This window comes from Halictus rubicundus, chromosome 4 (genome assembly GCF_050948215.1).
Source record: "Halictus rubicundus isolate RS-2024b chromosome 4, iyHalRubi1_principal, whole genome shotgun sequence".
Classification (NCBI taxonomy): Eukaryota; Metazoa; Arthropoda; class Insecta; order Hymenoptera; family Halictidae; genus Halictus; species Halictus rubicundus.
Genome location: NC_135152.1, coordinates 15,411,521 through 15,439,362, shown reverse-complemented (window position 1 = coordinate 15,439,362; position 27,842 = coordinate 15,411,521). Strand labels below are relative to the sequence as shown.

General features: G+C 35.9%; 2 protein-coding genes across 8 annotated transcripts; one reads left to right on the top strand and one right to left on the bottom strand.

The window, feature by feature from the left end:
- Nucleotides 1–52: 52 nt before the first annotated feature.
- Nucleotides 53–1,708, bottom strand: Baf (barrier to autointegration factor). Its single transcript, XM_076787065.1, has 3 exons — nt 1,488–1,708; nt 1,269–1,401; nt 53–1,192 (listed from the first exon to the last, which is right to left on the bottom strand). The coding sequence occupies exons 2-3, from the start codon at nt 1,392–1,394 to the stop codon at nt 1,046–1,048; spliced, it is 273 nt and encodes a 90-aa protein (XP_076643180.1). The 5' UTR covers nt 1,395–1,401; nt 1,488–1,708; the 3' UTR covers nt 53–1,045.
- Nucleotides 1,709–2,291: 583 nt separating this feature from the next.
- On the top strand, nt 2,292–27,797 carry Kis (chromodomain helicase DNA binding protein kismet). 7 transcript variants are annotated; one of them, XM_076787053.1, is made up of 23 exons: nt 2,292–2,657; nt 7,741–11,058; nt 11,163–11,578; nt 11,774–12,127; nt 12,567–12,855; nt 12,938–13,450; nt 13,562–13,786; nt 13,875–14,191; nt 14,277–14,751; nt 14,855–15,219; nt 15,326–15,521; nt 15,607–15,912; nt 15,998–16,289; nt 17,383–17,902; nt 18,164–18,253; nt 18,918–19,109; nt 19,738–20,158; nt 20,238–20,523; nt 20,696–21,996; nt 22,939–23,182; nt 23,275–23,551; nt 23,790–24,672; nt 24,803–27,797. In XM_076787053.1, the coding sequence occupies exons 2-23, from the start codon at nt 7,846–7,848 to the stop codon at nt 26,786–26,788; spliced, it is 13,161 nt and encodes a 4,386-aa protein (XP_076643168.1). In that variant the 5' UTR covers nt 2,292–2,657; nt 7,741–7,845; the 3' UTR covers nt 26,789–27,797. The 7 variants fall into 7 exon arrangements, with proteins under 7 accessions (XP_076643168.1, XP_076643170.1, XP_076643169.1 ...); XM_076787055.1 differs by having other exon boundaries at nt 2,292–2,667; nt 15,998–16,283; XM_076787054.1 differs by having other exon boundaries at nt 2,292–2,667; nt 19,741–20,158.
- Nucleotides 27,798–27,842: the final 45 nt, after the last annotated feature.

The window sequence follows — 27,842 nt, the reverse complement described above, 5'->3', positions numbered from 1 at the left end:
CGTGTAGGATACGTTACGTGTCTGGATGGTAGTATAAATTGGGCTTACGCCATAAACATGTTAAATATGATTTATTCAGTGCATTCATAAGGATGTAATCTTTGAAATAATTAACAAACAATATTAGGATAATACAAAGGTGTAGAAATACTAAAAAGATTCTGTGAACCGAGTATTAAGTTGTGCACATATACCGAGTCATAAAATTGAGCATACATACAAATCAAAAGTATGTTTACACAAAAGAAACAAAAATTACAGTAACTGTTGCCTGAACAAGTTTTTGTACGCATTCAATGTCTTTCAATAACACACGAAGGATATACCTCTGTTAATCAAATGGTGTAATGTTTTTCTCACATCTTATAAAATGTATATTTTGTGCAATTATATACTTTCAATTTTATAATTATCGATATACGTACATCATGGTTTTAAAAAAATTGTTCTGTAATTTTGTGGTTATAAATACTACAATATTAATATAACTTAAAATATGTGACCTAAGATTTTTATATTGACAGAATTAATCTAATTAAATATTATACGTAGTGGAAAATTTAATAAAGTTAGTGTAATATTATCCGAAAATCAATCAATTCGTTAATTTCAGCATGTATTTATTTTTCCAAAAATATAATTTTAAATGAAATTTTTAATTTATTTCTTACACTTTTTTACCAAGATGAAATTATTAAATATTACATCTAAAAATTACACATTGAATGGATTATACATCTATAGGCACGAGTAATGTAGAATGTGTCCATATAAAAGAAATGTGTTTCTGAAAAACTATTATCACCTCTCATGTATCTCATTTATAAAAAGATATTTTTACCATTAAGAAATTGTAATTTTGTCAAATAATTAAAATATTGTTCTTAATATTTATTTTTAGTTGTACTATCATAAAGTTCTTTGCAATTCTAAATTCCCTATAGTGAAATAGTTTTTATATTCTCCGTCAAAATTTGATAAAAGATACTCTGCTATATTAATTATTTCTTTTCATTCAATATTAACGTTAACCCTTATAATTACTTTACAAAAATTCTTCACACCAATCAGAGATGCACTGGTAACAATCGCTCGATTGCTTTGCATTGGCCGAGCATACATCCTTCATCCATTCCAGAAATAATTCTCTATCCTTTTTCAGAACCAAAAATTGTCCGAGTACTACGTATGCCTATATGTTTTTGTTATGAAATTGAATTAGCTTTATGAAAATATATTATATACCATTATATTGATAATATTCATACCCTATCATAACCTGCAGCTTCTAGTCTACGTCCCAAGACTTCTCCAACTCCAGCAAGATCCGTAACAAGTTTGTCGCCCATTGGTTCTGCTATAAAATTCTTATGCTTTTGCGATGTAGTAGACATGTTTGCTCTGTAATTAAAGAACAAGAATTAAGAATAATATCGAAATTATGTATTAATAATTCTTGAAGTAAAAGTATAAAGTAACATTCATACATTTTTTAAAATACGTATTTATGTGACAGAAGAATTAAAGAATCACAGAGTACAGTAAAGTAACGTGAACGACTTAATGTAATTGTAACATTTATTATTTCATCCTTCTGTTTAGAACCATAATATATATACACATATCTTCTTCAATGAAATGGGTAACTTTTAAAAAGAAATCGCTCAAACACAACACTATCATCAATACACATCAACACAAATTCATATGAAACAATAGGATGGAAACTCACGTTTCATTTCATTCACATAATGGCTGATTTCTATGAAAATACTAACGTATTTATTATTTATTATATTTTATAACATTGAAATGTGCACATACATATACATATAATATATAATATAATATAATATTATTATATTTGTGAACATTAATATTTTATGATAAAAAATTATTAGATGATTCGGAAGATGATTTACAATGAAAGTGTCCTATACATGTAAGATTTATCGCTTAATGCATAAAAATTAAAAGTAAAATTTGTAGTAAAAATAACATTACTTTCAAATATTATAGTAAGATAAATACATAGATGTTAAAAACATTTAAGTTTCAATATAAATATATTTTCATAAAAATGACATTTTTTCCCATTTTTTTACGAGACAAAATATTGATTAAATTCATTCTTATATTATGTTGAAAAATATCTACCGTGTGATTTAAGAAAGCAATTGAAATATAACGAATTATGACACACTATGTAAGTAGTATTGACTTACAAAATTTTTTTAAAGACACACCGTGAAGTGTCGACACCATCGGTGTATTTGTAAGCAGAAAGCGTTTCATTTCTTGTCTATTCGTCTATGGAATCGGGTTATTGTCGGAAAGTATAAGGCGGTCAATATGTGAAACATAAATAGAAATGCATATTGTTGCTACAGTGTTTTGAATTTGACTTCTTCCTCTTGTAATTATTTTCGTAAAATTTGAATTCGCGTAACCAGTTTTAAGAGTGTTTGAGAAAGTTGAATTTTTGATATATACTTCGCCCCAATCGCGGAAGAGCCGTCATGTTGTGTCAACGTAATCCACGGCAGCACTGACGCCTCTTCAGTAATTAACCAAACAAAATGGACACCAAGATAACGATTAAGTGAACATTTGTGCAGTAGATTTACATGGAATGTCCAGGAAAATGGGATTAACGTGTACGCTACAGTGAGTTTTACTTAATCATTGCTAAACGCTAAATATCTATAATAGATCGGTATCACGTAGATTTCTATAAAACCGTACTGACTACTTTAATTTAACAATATTGAAACTTAATTTTGACACTTGAATCTGTATTGGAGATGTACAGTTCTATATTGTATACACAAATATTATCTTAATAAATACAGTCAAAGTTTTCATTTAAATTCCTATTTAAATTACACGTTATGGTTTATACATTATAAATACCCTTATTCAGTTTCTTTTACAAAGGAAAAAATGTGCATGCTCTTCATATATTTGTGTATTTAAGCACGAAGGAGAACATATAATATACTGAACAATGTACAAATAACCATTGATTTTCAGATCTTTAATAATTTATTTGATTTCTATCCTTCTTCTTAATTTGAAAAATTTACTTAATAATATGAGCTATTAATTGTAGTTCACTACTAGAACTACATTGTAATAATAGAGTATTATATATATATTAGATATACGCGCAACATCGTTCTTTTCAATGTAGTTGCCCAGATTTACCTAGCTACCACATTGCATGTTGCTTGTTTCATGTGTTGCAATTTTATAGTTTTTATAATGTAGCAAAATTCAAAAATAGAATCTAATATAGTTGTTGAAATGCTAATCTTGGTATAATAATGAGACTTATTTCATTAACTCTAATATTCCAAGTAAGGTAAGCATAAGATTATTTTATTTTGTATAAATTTGTAGCCATTATTTTTGTTTTTAATATTATAACAGGTCTACTAAGGAGTTGATAACACTCAGATTGCCATTTCATTCTTACATAATTGTATAAAATAATATTTTTTTAAATATTTAATAAATTATAGGCGATTTCATTTTCATGTCAAACATACCTTTGCCGTCGTTACAAACGATAAATTTTTTCCGTTTATATATTTTTTCTAACGAATCATTCGAAATTCGCTAACAATCGATGAATTACGTAACATTATTCGTTTGTTACAATTTTATCACAAATCGTTGAACTTGTTCCAATCTTATATTTACGTGTAATTAAGAAAAAATGGAATGCAACGACGAATGCGGCCCTGTTTCATTGAAGATGTCGCGTACACATATACATTCGTGCTGATACCTAGAGGACAGGATTGGTTAATCGAATATCCTGCCCTGGTATCCTACTTTATAAGGTAAAATCTGATTGGTTCTCTATGTGGTATAATTCGGACTCCGCCTTACTACCGCCAATTGCGCTGTGTGTTTTTACCACGATACCGAATACTTTATGCGCTAGGAGTGTAATTCTTGGGAGGTTGCGGCGTCCAATCTGCTTCTTTTTCCCTACTCTTTCTTTCGGTTTATTATTTTCTCTCGATGAATTTTTGGAAGTACGACGTATTTTACCAACGTTTCCGTTTTACGTATTAAACTGTTCAATCGTTTTCGAAACGTAGCTAACAAGAGAAATGGTTTAGAGATGTAATTTTTCAAACATCTTACACAGATCCAAATGTTGCGTTTAACCTTTACACGTATCCGTACAAATATTACGACGCCTACATCGATTTCAATATTTTCGGCCGTTTGTGAAAAATATTCTTTCAATATTTCAATAGTGTTCCTAGAAAATTTTTTGTTTCTACTTGCTTCTCTGCAACAGACATTTGAAGGCGAAAGTAATCAAACATCGCATGACAACTTAACGTAATATTTTTAACTGACGAAAGCTATGTAATTAATAGATTAATAGATTATTGAAAAATTCTTGTGGAACAATATATAGGTAATTTCAATAAACACTCTACATCCGCGAATAAGTTAACTATAATGTAAATAGAAATCTTTATTTCCTTTTTTTTCGATTAGGACATAAATCTATCTTTGAGTTTACATCGAAAATTTCTCTCAGAAATTGTCAGACGATTTCTAAAGAATGTTGAATTTTAATTGCTCAAATATCTTTTCAAGTATTTTCTCAAATTCTTTTAACTACCTTCTATGTAGATATATTTTTTTATAGATAAGTTGTATAGTCATTGTTTTAATGGAAATGAAGTTCTTTCACCATTCAACGAACTAATGTAGCAATGAAATGAAACTTTTACGCGATTATACGGTGCTTATTGAAATAAAATAAAATAAAATAAAGATCCTTATCATGAAAGACAGTTTCAATTATCATGTAGTATCAAAGTGGCTGACATGAAATATTATTTTTCGCTTAAATATCAGAGTTTTAATCATACTTTTCAACAGTTTCGTGGGTTTGTATGTCTACTTGGATAGAAAAAAATATGATCACATACTTCTTGTCGTCTTCAAATCGCTATGATAATAAAAGGCAAACCTCTGGTTCTTTACTTCCTTAAAACCGGTACCGAATAACGTTAAAACATGATACAATCTTTAGTACACTCTTAACTTTACTTATTCTATTATCTATAAAATTTACCTTCTCTCGAAATAAAAGGAACTGACGGTAACAATCCGTGAATATCTTTCTCCAATAATACCGTGCTTAAAATTTCCGATTGAACATTGACCTAACTCGTGGATGTTACCGTTTCGAAATGAAGAAAGGAGACGTCAATTTTGCCAAAAAAAAAGAAAAAAAAGAAAAAAGAAACCGAAAACAACGAAATATACACGGTATCGCATACGGGTCGATCTAATGAAACGAAGATTTTAATCAAGCCGAACACAACTCGGAACATCTTATTGTTTCTTCGTATACGCGATACACGTGTGTGCATACACGAACGTTTATAAGTGGCAAAGAGAGATGCGCGCGCCACCAGGTGGTGCAGTGAGTGAGTGTGCGCGCATGATGCGAAAGCTAAGTGTGTGAGTTTCTACAGATGTTACGATGTGTAACTGGTGTGTGTAGTGGCCTCCGTCGGACAGGACAGGATAGAACAGGGTAGGGTAAGAGAGAAGAGTAGTCCTTCGTTGTGAACTGAGGGGAATGAGAACGGGTAGGGGGTTAGGGGAGGGAGGGGAGGGGGTAGAGATGTGTAGAATGATTCGGACCTATGGACACGCTTGCACCTCGACGGTCCGTGCCGCCGCAGCCGCAGCCGCAGCCACCGTCGGTGAAAATCGTGTGAACGCGCGCGCGAACGAGGGTGGTTTTTCGGTAAAACATTAACACGAAACTACTTTCGTCGAACGGTATATTAGGTTTTGAGCGGTGTTCTTACGAAATACACGGAGGAAGAGTGAATTGTGGTAAAGTGAAGTGACGCTTTGGTGCTGGAATATCGAGCGTCGCGGTGGCCGCTACGAGTTCTCTCGGAAGCCCAAACGGAAATCTCTCACGATAATGGCGTACTTTCCGACGATCCGTGTTTTTTTTTCTCGAAGTCGCTTCGACTCGCTACCGACGTTCTAATAGATTTTTCGTATCCACGCTTTCCGCATATTCGATTACTGCCGATCCCACGGGAAAAATATTTTCCGGACGAAATACCTACGGTTCGAATTAAAAGCGTGAGAACTTTCTATGCCCGTCGTCTTGCCAGTTTCTTTCTGTTCACCCTTGTAATATATATACTCAACGTGTGTATTTGAGTTCGTTTTTCTAATGAGAACGAGAATATTCTTTCGTACGTTTTAGTGCTGCTGTCAGTGCTCCAGGTTTGTAAGGTGTTTTTTCGTCGTTTCTTTCGATTTTTTTCTGTGTTTATGAATTTCCACACGAATATTTGATTTAATATTATATATCGGTGTGCGAACTTTATTGGCATATTAGTTCGAAGCGTACAGTAATACCGTATTGTTATTCTTAGAGATTTTTGCTTATTTCACAATTGTTGTTCATAATTGAACATTTTCGGCATCACTTTGAACAAATCTAGCCAAGAATATATGGAAACTAAACTTTCTTGCCAAATATGTAGTTTAAATACGAAATTATTGTGTATTCTTGTTATTTGTCTGATTTATATAAAATATTTTTATATAGTTTCAATAATTTTAACTATCATGTAATGATTGTTTAGAAATGTCTTAACTTTTGATTATGTGGTCGTGTAGTCAGCTTTTTTTTACAGAATTTTAACGTATTAGAAACATGTATATGCACACAAATTTCTTTTTTATTTAATGTGATTTGCTCATATTTCACAGTTTTATTTCAAATTTAAGTATTCCTCTTTCTTCAATGTTAGGTTATGTTAACTGCATTAAAAAATGTATTATGTACAAAATTACTGTAAATATTTGTTATTATATGCAGTATGATTCCAGTTTACTGCAATAATGGAAGTCATGAAAATAGTTAAAAATTTATCTTTGTAATACTATTTTAATATTTTTAGTAAAGTAAATACAAACATTCACTACAGGGCAGTAATAACATTTTTTTCTTGTTTATATTAAAGTATAACTGTAGAATATGTATAAATTTATGAAATAATAGAATTATTAAAAAACACCATCCTAAAATTTATATTTGCTTAAGAAACAAATATATTTTATCAAATAGAAGGATGAATTGGTTTTATATTTTCCATTACAGTACATATATGTGTATTAAATTTATATTTATTCTTCTGTTCTATTTTCCAGTATTTAGAAATGCTTTAATCACATAATAAAATAGTATAAAGATAGATTTAATAAAAATTATTTTATTTAGAAGAAAGTATATAAACAATAACATAGCTTCACATGTGTTTTTGTTTTTTATATTAATAATTCTTCTGAATTTGCATGTTAAATGTTCATTGTGTATAATTAATTGTTTGTGACATATAAGTGTATAAGTAACAGGAAGTTGCTAATAAGTTTTATTTATAGGAAAATATGATTGTTCATGCATATGTGTATGTCATGAACATTAGTATAGTTGAAAGCAGTGCTACAAATGAGGACATGTTTCAAGAGGGAAAGGTTATAGCGATTATGTGAAATTAAGTCATAAGCGTATAGCTTTTCCCCTTTGGCGCTTGTCATTGTCATCGGAAGATGTATGGCCCAATAATTAAAATTAATAATCATAATAATCACAAAAATAATTAAGGAAAAGTTATTATGCACTCGTTGCAATCGTAATATGAATTCTTTTGTATATTGTTTCAGGCAGAAAAGACGTGGATCAACAATGGGCACGTTACTGACTATAAAAGAGACTATACGATACTCTCTTAAGCCTGAAATAGAGGCGAAGAGTCCTGCAGCGTAGACATGGACTCGTACGACCTGTTTGGTGAAGATGTTAGTGGCTCGATGCTTGATGCTCTTCCTGACCTCGGGGGGAACGACCATTTTGACCCTGCAGGCACGAATAATTCTGTGGTAGTATCTAGAGATGGTTCAAACTCTAGCGTTAATGGAGGAGGGAGTTACATTAATCAATCTTATATATCTCAAGAATCTCCGCTTCAAAAATTAACTTCATTTGGCGGATCTGAATTTGGAAGTTCTAATCAATTGCAAAATACAACACAACGCACCATGTTTAATCAAAATCTTGGAACGTTCGATAGTGGTGCGCCACAGCGTGCTATGGTGCCAGGAGCATTTCAAAATCAAGCACGGAGTATGGCCCCTCAGCATAGAGGGCCCCATCCTGGGAGTGGAGGACAATATCCTAATTATAATGATAATATGTATTCGATGGAGCAGCAACATTCAATGACTAGAGCAAATATGTCTATAGACCCAAGTATGCAAGGTTGGTCAGCTAGTGGAGGTGCTTATCCACAAATGCAAAGACATTATAATCAGATGGCACCGCAACCTGGTGCTTATAGACAACATATGCCTCCACAGTATTCTCATCAACAAGACCAAAGTGGTGTTATGAATCAAAAATTACAGCAACAACAACAACAACATTTTGGCAATCAACAAAGTATGATTGGAAATATGGGAGTACCACATCAAGCAATGCAAGCTGGTGGCACAGGAAGCGTTTACCAACACATGGTTGGTCAACAACAGCATTATCAGCAAGGAAATTCTGTATCAATGTATCAGACATCTCCTGGCTATCCAGGCTTTGCCATGCACCAGCAGCAGCAGCAGCAACAACAACAACAACAGCAGCAGCAGCAACAGCAGCAGCAGCAACAAACTCAGCAACCTCCACAGAGGATGCCACATCATCATCCAACTCATCCAAGTCATCAGGCACATCCTTCTCATCCTCAGCAATATCCCCAGCATACGCAACATCCTAGTACACAACAACCACAACAACAGCAAATAGATCCTCAATATTCTCATCATGCCACTTCCATGTTTAATCAACCACAACACTCTGGACCAACAACACAATTTGGTACAGCCAAACATGCCACGAGTCCTCAGTACCGTGCAACTTTTCCTCAATTATCACCTCAAATGTCTCCAAGACCTCAGATGTCGCCGAGACCACCAGCTGTACCACAACAAATGTCTCCTAGACCTATAATGTCACCAGCCAAACCCAATACATTATCCCCTCATCCCCATGTTCAACTTCCGCATCAGCAACCAACTCAACCGGGTGCAATGTCTGTGTCACCTTGTCCTCCAACTTCAATACAAATAAATCCATCGTCGCAGCAAACCACTCTTCAAGCATTGGAACAAATGGTGATACCAGGAGTTGCTGTATCAAATTCGAGTGTTCCAAACCCAGAGTATAATCAGTTTCAAACACGTCCAACATTGCCACAAGCCCCAAATGTTTTATCTCAACCTACCGCACAAAGTTCTATGCCACCTATCACAGGTCCCAGAATGCCAATGCCTGCTCAGTGGTCGCATCCACCTCAACAGCAGCCACAAATAAGGCCAAGTATAAATGAAGATAGACCTATAGTAGAAGCTCAACCTCCAGTATCTGAACAGAATGCGCCAATGTTTCCAGTACCTGGAACAGAACCACCTATTCACAGTGTTGCAGAGACTACAACTAGAGATGCTGTAGATTCTATTCATAATCCGATCGAACCACCTAAGCCAGAAAATGAAGCACTGCATCAAAACGTTCAAGATCAATCGCAAGATGTACTGAATCAACCACAGGCTGATACTTTGATACAAAATACTTCACAGAATAATTCACCTTTGGAAGCTACTCCTGGAAATATCTCTCAATTAGAACCTGTACAGACTTTACCAACATCTAGTACAAATGGAAATGTTGATTGCCCCAGTGCATCTACATTACCTCAACAACCAGCACCGAGTCAAGTTCAGAATCCTGCATCTACTATTGAAAGTCAAACTACATGTGAAACAAAACAGCATAGTCAACATTTAGAAATAAATTCAGTAAATCGTCCACCAGCTAATAATAGTACACCAGTACTTCCTCAACAACCTGCGGTTAGCAGTCAAGTGCAGCCACAACAACAGCCTGTAAGCTGTCCACAGCAGCAACAACAAGTACAGCCGATACATATAAATCAACCTCAAGTAGTACCAACACAACAAGCACCAGTACAGTCTCAACAACCAATGCAGTCTTCGCAACAACCACAATTGAGCCAAGTACAACAACCTCCAATGGGCCAACAACCCCCTCCACAACAACAGATAAGTCAACCACAACTCAATCAGCAGCAAATTCAACAAATAAATACCCCTCAACAACAACCTTCGATTGCTCAACCTCAGCAACCCACATTAAGTCAAACGCAACAATCACAGCCACAAATTTCTCAACCCCAATTACCACAGCCATCGCAATCTCAGTCAACTCCGCCATGTGTAACACAGGTCCAGACAACACAGCAATCTCAACCTCTTATAACCCCGCAAGTTGGTATAATGCCACAGAGTGCTCCAGTAATTTCATCTCAAATACCACATCAACCACAGTTGCAACCTGCTATACCAAATTCATCTCCTCAGCTGCAAACACAAACTAATGCAGTTCCACCTACGCATTTAAATGGTCAACAGATACCTACGGTTAACCAAACCAGTGGTATTGTATTACCCCCTCATCAAACTGCAGTGCCAGTGCCAAATTCTCAACCTACACATCCGGTGCAACCAGGATTTACAGAATACACAAATATTCCAAAAAATAATATGTACCCTAATGAAATGATTGTGGGATCTGGTCAACAATATCCTCCTGGTGGAGATATGGTTAGTGGTAGTACCATATCAAACATGTACAATATGCCACAAAATCCAACATCGACAGCAGTTACATCTGGTGGGTTTGGTACTTCTTGTACGCCAGTCACACATCATCAAGAAAGAGCGGCATTACAACAGCAACTACAGGAGTTGTTCTGTATGCCTCCGGCTGCTGAAAATCAAGAAAAGATTGTTGCTCTGCAGGAGAAGTTACAGGCACTGCAGCAACATGAAACTAATGACCAATGCAACGGTGGACCTCAATGCATACTACAGACTCCTATGTTTACGGCTGCTGTTGTTGATAGTCCACAGGTAAATTGTCAATTCTCTTAATTTTGATCCTATCTCTATGTTGAGTATGTGCGAAATATATTACAAGATAAAATGCAGCTCTTAAAATATTTCTCCTTAAACAGGTTTCAAGTACTACTGGTCGTGGTCGCGGTAAAGGTACGCCCAGAGCTAAGAAGAGTAGAAAGAAAGCTGACAAAGAAGCTGTTGCCCCTGCACCAATTACTCAGCAACAGCCAGAACAACCAGTATCGGACAATCAAGTAACCCCTGGAGATAGTAGTAATATTGTTGATAGTGCAGCAGATTCTGAGGACATTAAGCCATCTTCAGGTGATATGGAAGAGGAATGGAATAAAGGCAGAAAGTCTCGACCTCCTAGGAAACCACGTAAACCTAAGGAGCCAAAAGAGCCAAAGGAGCCTAAAGAACCGAAAGAGCCGAAAGTTAAAAAGGAGCCAAAGCCTCCAAAAGAAGCGAAATCTCCTAAAGCACCAAGAAAGAGAAATAAAGACAAGGATTCTACGAAACGTAATAGAAAGTAAGTTACCTTAAACATAAACATTGCTTCTTAACACGTTGATTGCCGTGGTAGTCATTTATATGATGTGATTGTAACATGGACAATTTCATTTCGATGCTGGAGGCAAACCCAATCGGTAGCCAAAGTGTTGATGTGCAACATCCATTAACAAAGTATTGTAATTATTTCACTGATAATGTTGTATTCCCATAGAAAAGTGAATCAGTCTGAATCAGCTGATGACGAAGTTGTACAAGAAACGGAAGAGACCGCAGTCTCTGATTCGAGCGCAGTTAAGGAAGCGGATACGAAGCCGTCTGAACCGTCCATTCAAGGTGATCAGGAACAAGTAGATTCTTCGACCACCGAACCTTTAGTAATTGAGACAAAAGATGAAGGTAAACAAAAAGGAGAATCGGAGGACAACTCAACGGATGAGAAGAAAGAAGAAAATTCGGAGGCCGCACCTGCTACAGAAACTGCTACACCTAATAAAAAGAAAGCAGCTGCTAGGAAGAGATCTACCGCTTCGAAAGTTTCAGCAGGAAAGTCTCCCAGAAGTTCAAAGTAAGTTTTATTACAGTACTTTTACTCTCTCAGTATTATATTAACAGTCGGACAGCAGTCGCTCAGGCAGAGAGTCGAGAAGTGGTAACGTGTTACTGCGACTCACACTAAATTCACGTACGCAGCAGGGACAGAAAAGATTCTGAAAATAACTGTTTCAAATTGTTATAGATCGGTTCTAATTGAAACAGTTATGAAGAATCGAAATAATGCTGTCACATTCTGCATTTCGGTTCCGAAAAATAACAGTTATAACATTATTTCGGTTCTTCATAACCGAAACCGATATTGTAACAGTTTTCAATCCTTGATAAGCAATCGTCATAAAATAGTGTAATTGAATTATTTGCAAAATTAAGCCAGAATTGACCCGGCACCGTTCGCCGATTGTTAAATGAGAAGGTTATATTAATTTCCAATATCTTGCAACAACGTTTAGAAAACGTAAGAGCCGGATTGCACCTGATTCTGATGGTGAAGAGTTAGCAGCTACGCCACCACCATCGCCAGAAGCTGGGGATGATAATAAAAGGCGTTCTGCGAGAAATACGCATCGTAAAAAGTATGTTGATGATGTAATGCTCAGATTTTCGGATGACGACGTACCTCTGCAAGATGCTCAACATTCTAAGAAAGTAGAAGGTACAAACACAGCAAAGCCTGTTTCTGTTAAGAAGGAAAACGAAGGCGGGGAAGTCGGACCTAATAAACCAAACTTTGTGTACATAGTATGTATTCTATATTATCATACGTGTTCTCTGATAGATTTAAATTTTGAACATACAATTATAAATAATCGTATTATTACAGAATACAACGGATGAAGATTCTATGGTTGTGCAACACATACTCTGTTCGCGAATGGGGAAAAGAGAAATTAAACCACCGCCGCCAGAGGTGAAGGCAGAATCATCGACTGATAAAGATGATAATGCTTCAAATGCAGCATCAGAGACCAAGGGTAAAGAAGAAGAAGATGACACCAAGAAAGAAACAGATGAGAAGGAACCAGAAACAGACGACAAGGATGAAAAAGATGCTGAAACTTCTGAGGAAACTAAGAACAGTGACACTGAAAATGCCGTAAAAGATAGTAGCAAGCAAGAAGACGAAGTTACTGAATCTCAACCAGAAACGGCAGTAGCTGAAGTGAAACCTCAAATAGTAGAAGTTGAAGAGTATTTCGTTAAATATAGAAATTTTTCATATTTGCACTGTGAATGGCGAACTGAAGAAGAGTTGTATAAAGGTGACAAACGAATTCAAGCTAAACTGAAAAGATTTAAGCAGAGACAACAGCAGAACACCAACATTTTTGAGAATGTAAATACTTTATAGAAATAATAATTTTAAATGTTAACCTTCATAAAAGTTATGATCATATTTACACGTAGTAAAGTAGGATTACATAGTAAAGAGCAACTTGTTTTTCAGACTGAAGACGATCCATTTAACCCAGATTTTGTAGAAGTTGATAGAGTACTTGATGAAGCAACACATACTGATCCGACAAGCGGGGAAACATTAAAACATTATTTAGTTAAATGGCGGTCTCTTCAGTATGAGGACTCTACTTGGGAGTTAGAAGAGGATGTTGATCCAGAAAAAATAGCTCAATTTGGAAGGTTTAATAAATTACCTCCGAAAGATCAGTGGAAGGTAATCTATCGCCAACAGATAAACTGATTAATTTGTAAATAATAATAATAATGCTTTTACTTTGTTGTTAACATAATTTTGTCCTTAGCCGAAAAAGAAACCGACAGCATCAGCGTGGGTAAAGTTGGAAGAATCACCGATTTATAAAAGTAACAACAGTTTACGACCATACCAATTAGAAGGTCTTAATTGGTTGCTGTTCTCATGGTACAATGGGCATAATTGTATTCTCGCGGATGAAATGGGTTTAGGAAAAACTATTCAATCCTTAACATTTGTGGACGCAGTTTACAAGTATGGGATCCGCGGACCATTTCTAATAATTGCGCCCCTTTCAACCATACCGAATTGGCAACGCGAATTTGAAAGTTGGACCGATATGAATGTTGTAGTGTATCACGGATCGTAAGTTGATCGAAAAATTATAAAATAGTTTTGCATATCTTGGTGTAGAACACACTTTTTATTAGACACACTATTTTGCTTATAGCGCAGCAAGTCGGACTATGCTCCAAGAATACGAAGTCTATTATAAAAATGACAAAGGACAGCAGATTAAAGATTTAATTAAATTTAATGTATTGATCACTACATTTGAAATAATTATAACAGATTTTAACGAATTAAAAGGATATAATTGGAGGCTATGTGTTATCGACGAAGCTCATAGGCTAAAAAACAGAAATTGCAAGTTGCTCGAGGGTCTTAGGCAATTGAATTTAGAACATAGAGTGCTTTTATCTGGTACACCTTTACAAAATAATGTCAACGAACTGTTTTCATTACTGAATTTCCTTGAACCACTTCAGTTTTCTAGTAGTGAAGCATTCCTTAAAGAATTTGGGAATTTAAGTAGTGAGACTGAAGTTCATAAGTTGCAACTTCTTTTGAAGCCAATGATGTTACGCCGACTAAAAGAGGATGTGGAGAAATCGTTAGCTCCAAAAGAAGAGACAGTCGTTGAGGTGAATGGAAAAATTGATTCATGTTTTACATGTAGTATTAGTTTGGGATCGATTGGTAATTCGCGGTGGATAATTTTCTAACAAATGTTTTTCGTCTATTTAGGTGGAATTAACGAATATACAAAAGAAATATTACCGCGGTATCCTAGAACGAAACTTTTCTTTCCTTGCGAAGGGAACCACGTCAGCTAACATTCCGAATCTCATGAATACAATGATGGAACTAAGAAAATGTTGTATTCATCCATTCCTACTTAATGGCGCCGAAGATCAAATACAATTGGATTACAAGACTGGTGAAAAGGAAGATTCAGAGGCTTACTATCACGCCCTAGTGAACAGTTCAGGAAAAATGGTTTTAATCGATAAGCTACTGCCGAAACTTAAAGCCAGCGGACACAGAGTACTAATATTTAGTCAAATGGTGAAATGCTTAGATCTATTGGAGGATTATCTGTTATACAAAAAGTATGTCAACTTATAAAAACGTTCATCGTTTCATTTGTTTCGAGATATTTATGTTATCACTTTGCTGAACAGATTGTTAATATTCTTGTTCAAAACATCTGTTTAGATATCCGTATGAAAGAATCGATGGTCGTATTCGAGGAAACTTGAGACAAGCTGCGATTGATCGGTATAGCAAACCTGATTCTGACAGATTTGTCTTTCTTCTTTGTACCAAAGCTGGCGGTCTTGGTATTAATCTTACAGCCGCTGATACAGTTATTATATATGACAGCGATTGGAACCCACAAAATGACTTACAGGTATTATATTCGGTGATGCTTCAAAATTTACTTTAAGTTCTTTTTTTTTTTATCAATGTTCCTCATACAAATGTTGCTTCTATAGGCACAAGCCCGGTGTCACCGAATTGGCCAACAAAAGATGGTGAAGGTATATCGGTTGCTTTGTCGTAATACTTACGAGAGGGAAATGTTTGACAAAGCTTCTCTGAAACTTGGATTAGATAAAGCTATTTTACAATCAATGAATACGAGTCAAGGGGGTAAAGATCCCAGTAACAAACAGCTGACGAAAAAGGAGATAGAAGATTTGTTGAAAAAAGGTGCTTATGGTGCTATTATGGATGACGACAATGCTGGAGATAAGTTCTGCGAAGAAGATATAGAACAAATACTTGAACGTAGGACACAAGTAAGTCGACCGAATTTCTGTTTACCTCTTTATTTGGGTTATGCGCTATTTCGTGGTATTAATATGAATATTTTTTTTTCTATAGATCATCACTATAGAAGCAGAAAAAGGATCGACATTCTCGAAGGCCAGCTTCGCGTGTTCATCCAATAGATCGGACATCAACATTGATGATCCAGATTTTTGGAAGAAATGGGCGAAGAAAGCGGAGATCGATACGACGGAGAAGAAAGAAGAGGATGAATTAGTGATATCGGAGCCAAGGCGAAGAACTCAAATTAAGCGATACGGTCATGACGAGTCAGTTGTCATGTCGGATCTTGACAGCTCAGATGATAATAGCGATGACGAAACGAGTAGTGGGTTAACAGGTAGAGGTATGTTCATTGTTGATGCATGTTAAAGCACAACACCATTCTTAGTATCGTAACTTCACATAATATATCACTCCGTGGCTGTGATACCTGGTGTGGATAAATGATCTACGATGATTACGAAGGTATTGCCATATTTACACATTTAATAACGAGAACTTGAATCTTTCTTCTTTTTTTAACCACAAACTAGCAGTGCAACTATCAGTCTATCGAATTCTTGTTCTATGAAGACACTAAAATTTTTTTCTAAGCAATTATGTGTTTGATACTAAATGTTGTAACCACTAATTTTGCAGTGTAATAACATAGATTCATTATATGAGATGTACACAATGAACATCCCATTTATCTTACATACATATATCTTACATTGTACACGTATACAGCATAAATGTTCACGCTTTATGACATACTTTGAAAAATACTTTCTTTATGCCCAGTCGTTATTATCAAAAATATTCTTGCATGGTGCAAAGTTTGTTAACACACAGAGTAAGGGGAAATAATTTCGCGTAGCTAAGTGACTAAATGTTTTGAATATCAAAAAATCAAATAACACTGAGTTTTATTGTTTTTTATCGGTTATTTTCATAAATTTAAATATGTAGTGTTTCGTTCTAGATGAATTCTATACACATTTCAGAAATATTTCTGCTATAATGCTTTCTATACGTATACACGTAAATACACTTAACATGCATGCATGTCCATAAAAGCTGATGATTACAACATTCGTATTATCATGCACACATTAATTTTGGCAACTTAACATGGTGTTCTTATCTTGTATTGTGTAATGCATGGCAAAGCATTCACTCACAACATTTTTATCAAATGTAACATCCATGATCCTTAGTTCCACACGGAATGTATACAAAAGATACTGTGGCTATAAGAAAATATTCGTATTACAAACACTTCCACAAATCTTAATTTTCTTCATGTCATTTCTGCACTGTGGCTTACTATTATATTATTCTAAAGACACTTGTGTTTTTGGCATACTTAGTAGGACCTATCTGTTTGTTACATTTAACCGTTTGTAATGTACGACAAACAACAATATAAGTAACTCGTTTATTGTTATCAAAAGGTAAAAAACGAAGAGACAAATTTGGTAAGAAGACACGGAAGTTTTGCGACGAGTATGTACCTCGTGAAGGTGAAGTGGTATATGGCAGTTGGGCGCGAAGCGAATGCTTCAAGGTAGAACGAGGTCTGCTTACGTTCGGCTGGGGCCGATGGGAAGAGATTCTTCAGCATAGTCAGTTTCGTCGAGGATGGCGCGAAATTGACGTCGAGGACTGTGCACGAGTCATTTTGCTTTACTGTCTTCGTTACTATCGCGGCGATGAGAAGATCCGTAACTTCATTTGGGATCTCATTACCCCCGTAGAGAATGGAGAAAAAGTTAAGAACGTGTGCATTAACACTGGCGGAAGAAACAGTAGACAGAAGAAAAAGGGCAGAGTCCGAGAAGGTAGAGAAACACGAGGATCGGTCGTTAATGGCGGTCCAAGCGATCCAAATCACTGGAGTAACGCTGAAAAGTATGACGGAGACATATTCCTGGAAAGTAATTACAGGAAACATTTGAGTCGTCACGCAAATAAGTACGTTATCTATGTTTCTTTTATTTAAAAGTTTACCTTATTAACCTTTAGAGGGCCCCGGGGTGTGACCATTATAGTGGCCAGAGACAAACTTGGGAATTCAGCGTAATACGTTGGTTGTATATCCAATAAATTTTGTATTTGTAATACGACAAATGTAAAGAAAACTCAAATTTTCAATGGAAAAATGCCGGCCTTCTAAAGGTTAAAGCATTGTATATTTTTTTAACAGAAATCTAATCAATCCTTTTTTATTTACAGAGTTCTACTACGAGTTCGAATGCTTTACTACATTAAGCATGAGATCATCGGGGATTTGGTTCAACACATTTCTGACGGTGTTCATGTCAGGTTAGTGTTCTGATATCAATAATATATTTACTTACGGAACCTTCATTATTCTTTGCTCAACTGACTATCATGGAATATCGTGCACTTACATATGTGCTTATACAGAGCTTCATAGTTGCATGTGCAATGTATTTGTTTATCCTGGGAGCTGTAATTGTATGAGGAATGCTCATAGAGCTAAAACTATGTTTACTTCGTAGCTCTGTAAACAGCTATCAGTCGCTGATCCTACATTACTAATATTAAAATCCTCCCATTCCTGTTCTATAAACATGTACACAAATATACACGCAACTTTTTTCGAATTACTGTAAACACTTTGTACGGCTATAAAATGGTCAAAGATGGTCAAGTCAGCGGTGTCATGGTAAGAAGTAATTAGAAAGCAGTGCACTGTATTAAAGGGGCAAACGGAACAGGAGTTTTCAAGTTTATATACATTTGCCTTTAATTTAAAAAGAAAAAAAGAAAAAAGAAGTATAGTAAGTGTTAATCACGATTCTCCAAATTTGATTAATAAAACAAGCCTCTTTTCTATGTCTACCACTCAGCGAATATCGTATGGCTCGCGGTTATTGAAATTTCGATTGAAAAATTTTGTATTAACTTTACTATCTAATTGGCATAAATAAATTGGCAAATTGTAAATGAAACCGCCCTACAGTGCGTTGCGGATAAACCCTCCACAGTTGACGGAACGACCAGTGAAATGGTGGGACTCGCAAGCTGATAAATCCCTAATAGTTGGCTGCTACAAACATGGCTACGAGAATTACGACCAGATGAGGATCGATCCCGCTCTCTCTTTCATTACAAGCTGTCCTCCCCCTTCCCAGTCTCAGACCACACAAAGCAAGTGAGTAATTATTCTCTTTACGTTATTTGTTTTTCTTCCGTGTCTATGTTGCTACCGCTAAGTCATTCTAACATACACTGCTTGGCACGCATTTTTAATTCGCTTATGATCATGCCTATGGTAGAACTAGCGTAAACTTTCTCCTTTTCATTTTATTTGTACGATATAACAGCAAAGGAAATTATTTTCCATTTTCACCTAGTTTAAAATATTACTTCCTACAAGAATTTATTTACAGCGAAGGAGGATTATGCATATACACATATATATCTCTATATGTATACATATATACCAGACAATATGCAGTGATCCTTAAGCAATTTCTTCTAAACGATCGATTACATTGTACATATGTATATAATTATCCATAACATTATGTTTACAATGTATATTCTTAATATGTACAGCATTCTAAAGTGGTAAATGTGGAAGTCTTTTTAGTTTTGACATTGTATACCTGTAGACTGTATTTTCGAAATAACTGTTATATTTATGATCAGTTAAGTATGTATCTGTTTTCACGAGTGCATACAATATTAGATAATTTTATTTTTAGTGGAAATGGAATTGAACGTAAGAAACCGAGAAAATCGTATCTGTTGCAAATTAATGCTTCTTACAATTTCAGCAGCAGCAGCAGGGATGACACCAGCTTGGAAAACGACATGGATGATGGTGAATCTCTTGGAATGTTGAAAGACTTGAAAGACTCCGATAAATTTAGTCGCGAAACACCGACTGATTCACCTGCTATATCCAATAAGGCAGATACGCCTATACCAGAACCTAGCAGCAGCCATGAAGGAAATGATGGTATGTTAGACGACGAAAAGACTTGGCCCTCCGTAGTTGATCTTAATACACGCTTGCGCCGAGTTATTTCTTCTTATCAACGAAGCGTAAAGAATGTAAAAGACGACGTAAAAATATTACAAAAAACGAAAACCGGAATGGAAGGCGAAACAACTATGAATCATAATCCTCCTATGAATGAACCACCTTTAAATATGCAAGGATGGGATTTGCAACAACTTGCTATGTATCTTTTGGTAAGTAGAAGGGAATTTGAGATAGCGTTTTGAATGTCTTTAAAGCGCGTCGCGGGACTGAATTTTGTATTTTGCATAGAAAATGGAAAGAAGAGAAAAAATGGAAGCTATGGTGAAAGAAAGAGAACGAACTCGCATCGAAGAACAAAAAGCAAAGTGGTCTCGTCGCGAGGAAAGCGAATTTTTACGCGTTGTATCAACCTACGGTGTAAATTATGATAGGAAAAAAGCACAATACGACTGGACGAAATTTAAAAGTATTGCTAGATTCGATAAGAAAACAGATAACGATCTTACAGATTATTATATGTCTTTTAGAGCAATGTGTAAGAAAGCATGTAATGCAAAGTTGAACGATGAAGAAGGTATGTGTATAATTAAGCTCGTATCAAAAGTTTATTCGTTCAAGTAAATATTTACCACATGTGGATACAACTGTTTCAATATTTAATTGTTGAAATATATTCGAATTCGGAGATTCAATATTTGGTAGGCATTTAAGTATCGAACATTTTGTATATATCCAAGATTTTTCAGACGTTCCTGTTGATCATCTCAGTCCAGCAAAAGCGAGACAAATATTGGATCGCGTGGATCTTCTAAGTAAAATTCGTGAGGAGATCTTGTCTCATCCTCACTTAGAGGAACGACTTTCATTGTGTCAACCGTCAGGTGACACCCCCGATTGGTGGCAACCTGGAAAACATGATAAAGAATTGCTACTTGGAGCTGCAAAGCATGGCTTAGGCCGTACCGATATCACAATTTTAAATGATCCTGATTTTTCATTTCATAAAATTTTAAATTCGAAAATGTACAGTAACATCCAAGCATCGAAGATCATGGATAAATCCGAGAAAGCAATCAAGATTGAAAATAGGGAGGACATATTGAAATTTGACAAAGACGAAATACTTGTGAAATTAGAAAAAGGCGAAGGTACTTTAAAAATAGAAAAAGTCGGCGCGAAAAAGGACAAAGACACAAGTGCAACAGACAAGAGAACAGAGAACACAGACGCGGAAAAGAGTCAGGTTGAATTGACTATTATCAAGGCTGAAAATAAAATTGAAGAGAAACCACTGAGTAATGCGTTAACAATTACAACCGTTCCGAGAAGTACATCCGTGGATAAGGATCCTGTTACAAAAATAAAATCTGAAGAAAAAAGCGAAATAGTAGTAGAATCGATAAAAACTGAAGTTTCTAAAACTGACCAAGACACGGGAACTAAAAATGTCGATGAAGCGAAAGCAAGTAATGAAACAGCAAGTTCAGAGGAAATACCAGCTTCTAATGCTGCTGCTGCTGCAGCTACTACAACTACTAGCACTATTGAAGAAACGGAGAAAGAAAGTAAAAGCAAAGAGAAAGATACAATAAAAGAAACTGAGATGGAATCGCAAGAGGAAAAAGTTGAAGAGTCGCAGCCCTTGCAAACTGGGAAAGAGACTGATAACAAAAGTTCAACGGAACAAAAAGACGCAACGGAGGCGATAGAAAAATCAACAACAAATACTGACAATGCAACAATCGAGGATAGTAAAACAAACGTGAAAACTGATCCTCCTGTTGTTAAAGACGAAGCAATGGAGGCACAAGAAGGAAAAACAGTGGAAACTTCCAAAGATAAAAAAGTATGCAAAATCGAAGATAAATGCAGCGTTCAAGCAGCTGAACTTAAAGCAATGTTTCCAGACTTGGAAGTTATACAACCATTATCACGACTAACTCAAATAGATACATTTGTTCTTCGTGATAAACCGATAGATTATAACGAACCTACGGTTGTGCACCTTTTGTCACACAATTGTAATAATTCTGTGAAATGGCCAAAGGTAAATAGAAACTAACTTATTTATAGAGGGTGTTTTATCTAACTCTGTCATTTTAAATTAGTTGTAAACTGTTTGTTTTGTAAAACATTACATAAAGAGTACATAATTAATTCTTTTATCGAAATACTTAGAGCATTTTAAATTTTCTCGATATATAATTGACTCTCTACGATTTAAAAGATTATTGAACACTGAATAACAAACTATTAAGTCATATACAGTTGGGGACAAAATTAAGTGGATACCCTTTAAAAATTAATGACTTTTTATTATTGAACCAAAGAACTTGAATTTTTTTGAAATGTTAGAAGGATTATTTTACTAGGTAAGGAGTAAAAAAGTTTTTTGAAATTGCTATTGCTCGGAATTTCGAAGAAAAAAGCGACGGTCACGATTTTTAACTTTTTTATCTGCCTATAATGAAAATTTTAAATATACCTTTTGCAAACCTAAGTAAAAAAAGCTAAAAACATTGTCAGATGTAAGACTCTTGAAATTTTGGGTTTGCAACTTATCTAATTCGTGGTTTCCCAGAATTTTTGCTATTTTTAATTATTTATGGCTCATCGCAATCTTAATCGATTTTGTATATAACTTGTATCAATTCGATGTATATAACAGATCTGCGAAAAACATTTTAAATTTTCGTTATAAGCACAAATAAAAAAGTTAACATCTTTAACCTTTACTTTTTTCTCCGTAATTTCGACCAATGGTAATTTTTAATTAATTTTTTTTTTATACATTACCTAGTATCTTTCTAACATCTCGAAAAAAACTCAAGTCATTTGATCCTATTTGAGAAAAGCTATTAGTTTTTAAAGGTTGTCCACTAAATTTTGTCCCCGACTATATACGTATATACATATTCATTTCTGCCTATTTAAATGTTCTTATCGTATCACCATTACCGTATTTAAAATTTGTCTGTTGTCTCTTTAGGAGCATGCTATTGAAGCTCGTTTAATGCATATTGTTCATGCGATCGAGCATAAGGAATGGCCGGTATCTGTAAACTTTAGCGCTGGCGACGAAGCAGATATTCCGCCAAGCGAAAAAGAATGTTCAGAAGTGATCACGATAACTACAGATCATGGAGTGTCGCGAAATCCAACTCCAGGAAATAATATGCCACTATCGAAAAAACGCAAGAGACACATTGCTATTGATGTAGAGACTGAACGAGGTAATGGGACGAGTGGCATTACCAAGCAATTTTTATAAATATTTCAGATTATTGAACACGCAGAAAATTATACGTTATACTTTTGGTTTTAGCAAAACTACATGCTCTATTGAATAGTAGTCATACAACTGTACAGCCACCCGCGGCATTAAGTAAGCCTGCAGTGTTATCTGGATCTAACACTTGGGAAATAAATGAGGAGTCACAGTCTGAAGAATCGAGGCGTTCCACGCCGGTTCAACCGCCTCCAGCACATCAACAAGCACGAACTCCGAATATACCTTTTGACTTGAAATATACAGTTCCTGGAAAGCCGACTGTTATCCCTGGAACTTCGAGTACTTTAACGCCCATCGACTTGTCTGCTGGGTAAGATTATAGTCACTTGGAATACAATTTCAACATAATCTGATACGTAAACTCATTTCTGAAATCGTTATCGATGAATTATAATTGTGTATGTATTTATGTGATTTGAGGTCAACTTGTATTTGCTATATTAAATAATAAGAAATTGAGTCTTCAGACATATGTAAAGTTATGGAATATTGCATACACTGTTTCAATGAGGTATTCAACTATAAATTCAAATATGAATAATTTTCAGGTATCCAAAAATGAGCACTGATAACAGTAAAGATATTATGAACGAAGTTCAAGACTTTTCAATGCCAAATAAAAATAAACAAATTAGCAGTAATAAGGGAAAGTTAGATAGTATGTTAGATAAATTAATGAAGAGAAAGGGCGGACCGCCAGATGAGCCTGTCATTGGAAAGGAAAAGAAACGCAGAAAGCTTGACGAAATAGTGCTAGGACTGAGCGCAGCGAAAGAACAACAAAGCACTCATTATCCTGAACACAGTAAAAAGAGCACAATCACGCCGAATGTAACGGTTACTCCGACATCTGCACCGATGGGTCTTCCGAATCCTCCGACGAGTACCCAGAAACCATTTTCTATTACCGTTACCTCGATTCCTTCATCACGAGCATCAAGCTCCACGTCTGGGTTGCCTCCCCCGTCTTTACATTCGCACAAAGATAGCTTCTCTGCGTTAATTGCTCAAGCAGAACAGCAAAATCGTGAATTTAAAAAGCAACAGCAGCAACAACAACAGCAACAACAGCAGCAGCAACAACAACAACAGCAGCAGCAGCAGCAACAACAGCAGCAGCAGCAGCAGCAACATCAAAGTTTCAATTCAGCACACTCCTCGTCGTCGAGTGGTCATAGAAAGAGTTATGAAGCAATGATCGCAGATATTAATAAAGTTGCTGAATACTCTTCTAAGATTGGATCATATTCGCATGAAGCGAAAGTAAACAAATGGTTAGCTGAACAAACTGCCATGTCTGAACAGTTGAACGCTGAATATTTGAATGCACCTAGACGACGACGTCCTCGTGTGGATCCATCTTTGCTAGATTGGAAAAAACTAACTGGTGAAGAAAATGTTGCTGTAATCAATCGATTAACGGGCAAAAAGGTTTGTAAGAAAAACTCTTTTTACGCTGTTCTCTTGATCACTAGTTTATTATGGAAGACACTGTATAATATTTATGAAAATTTAATTAGAATTAAGTGAAATGTTACTAAATAAATTATGTATAATTTAGGTTACTGGAAGCAAAGCACCACAACTAAAACGATTGGGACAATGGTTAATCGAGAACCCGATGTTCGATGTGGATCCAAAGTGGGCCGAACTTGTGAAGGAACGTGGAAATCTTCCGCATGATTTGCAAAAGAGATTGTCAGGAAATGATAGAGGGAACATCAATAAGGGTAAGAGTCCAGGTAGACCTCCCATGATGCCAAGCCCTACTAATCAGCAATCGGCAAATCAAGCGAATCTGGTAGCTACGTCGATGGCTTCAGGCCTAAACTTTCCTTCGCTGGGTAATCTGAACAACTCCCTCTTATCTGGTCTTTCACTTGGTAATTTTGATCCGAAGAACAATCCTCTTCTAATGCCATTCAGTGGTTTACCAAACTTGGGTGCTTTGAGCGGACTTGGAAACCTCAGTAATCTAAGTAACATGAGTTTAACGAATTCTTTATTCGCGAACCTTGCTGGACTTGGTTTACCGTCTTTAGCTGGTATGGAAGCTGCTTTAGGCGCAACAGCGACCAGCACAGCGGCCGACACGAATCCAGTTGTTAGTTCTGTCAGCAGTAAGAACACTGGCTCGACTAGCATTAGCAGCACTGGTAAATCTCGTAGTAAATTGGAACCACCTACGAGTAAATCTTCGGTGCCTTCAACTTCATCGGCATCGTCTACGATACCAACAACGACACCATTCCCCTTCTTCTTCCCAAATCCGAGTCTTTTATATACGCCACTGGGTTTGGGTGGTTTGAATCCGTTCTCCATGCAACCTGGTGGTGTGTCATCGGCCTATGAAAGCCTTGCCCAGTGCGGTCTTCTAAATCCAGCAACTTCGAGTGCATCGACAGTTCGTAAACCTACATCATCAGGAAATAACTCGAGACGAGACACGATCACCGAGTCAACATCTAAGCGGAAGGATACTGAGAAAAAGTCTAGATATTCCATGGACCCTGGACTGGCACTACAACAGTATACCGATATGTCAGCATTACATAGCGAAGACAGGCGTAGAGTAGAACATGACAAAAGAGAAACCATGGAACAGAACGATATAGCAGATCTTTCTGATCGAAGAACGGAGAAGAAGAACAAAGACCAGGAAATGAAAGAAGCTCTGGAACATCTCAGCAGAACCAGCGCAGAGCTTTTAACAAGAAATCTCGAAGATATTCAACGGGCAGGTGATAAAAGAGGCCGTGGTACGGACTATAATCAAGGCTCCGAGCAACCGCATCCATCAAGTATGCTCGAGGTAACCCTTGAACCCGTGAATAAAAAACCACGAATCGAAATTGAAGTTACTACAAAGCCTGCAACGACCACCCCGGCTACAACTATAACACCTGTAGATGTATCAGCAGTTGATATAGAGTACGGATCGAGGTCGTCGTCTGTTACAATTAAACCAAGCCCAGTAGAAGAAAACAACTCTATCACTATAACTGAAACATCCCCGAATACCAAGAAGAGAGAAACTATCGAAATAACTCCCACAGTAACAACAACAACTGTACCAGCAACTACAGTCACACCTGCGACCACAATCACGCCTATACCTACGCCTACACCTGCACGTACGCCGACACCAACTCCAGCACATACACCAACACCAACATCCACACCAGTATCCACGCCAACACCTACACCAACTTCTACACCCACACCCACTCCTGCATCTGTACTAACACCCGCTTCTACAACACAAGTAACAGCGATTCCGGATGAAACGGTCACACCGCAACAAAGTACTAACAACACTAAAGGGGACACATCAAAACCGGCGTCGGAAGTAGAAGAAGATAATAAAGGCACTAAAGGGAAGAAACCACGAAGCGGTAAACGACTCAGTGTAGAACCTCCTCCAGAACGGAAAAATCTTCGGTCTAGTGCTGGAAGACAAGCAAGAGCGGCAGCAGAACGACAAGCAAGAATGGAAGGTGAACTCCAAGGTGATCAGCAACAAGAGACTCACACAACGAGCGAGTGAAGTGACAACAATTAAGTGAGTTCTGAATAATACTGGTGATGATAATGATCAAATCTTCCGTTGTTGCGTCTATTTTTATTGCAATAATTCTGCAGTATTCGCACAACGATATTTCCAAAAAAAAAAAGAATAAAAGAAAACGGTCGATTGACAGACATTTAAGTAAATGACCCAATGCATCGACAATTCTTAGTTAAATAGAGCACAAGTGCATTCAAAGAACTCGAAAAAATGAATGAAAGACATTTATCGAATTTGATTTCTCCTTCCATTTCATATGGGAGAAGTGGGACAAATAATGAGAGTTCGTGTGTTGAGCCACGTGCGCATTACCATTACTGTCAGTGTGAATGTATAACATGAAGCTGTTTAAGTACGAAGGCTGGCAATAGTATTTTATCACTCGATATATTGTGTGGTAATTAACTTTTAATTATATAACTTTACAATAACAAAGTATAGTTTTGTTAAATTTATTATTCTTTATGATCTTTATTGGTTTTGACGAGGGACTGTTTTATATAACTGCTATCACACTATTGCGTAGTCATGCAACAGTTCGCGGATCATTCAGGCATAAAATAAGGTATAACCATAATGTAGTAAAATAAATTTAGTAATAACTTAATAAAGAAAACAAGAGCAGTGTAAATATTATATACATTATGCCTAGAGACCTTAAGCGATCGTGTACTTGGAAAAATGTATATAACACAGTGTACTTTTAATTACATTGGGTGATACAATAAACAGCTTCTTCTGTTGTTTGCAAATACCAACATTAGAATCTTCGTTTTGATAATTACACGCACCTTTGAAGAACAGCCTTACAAAAAAATAAGTTGTGAATTGTGTTAATAGAAACAGTGGAAAGTGTGCATGGAAGACACGGACAATGAAAATTTTAAGCATGGAATTTTCGAAAACTTATTTTAGCGCATTATTTTGAATTATTTTTATCCTAAATTATTAAGAAATTTTAAATAAAAAAATGTTCATTTCTACTGTATTCTGTTTGGAATGATATGCTGTTATGTACCAATGTTAAGGCACT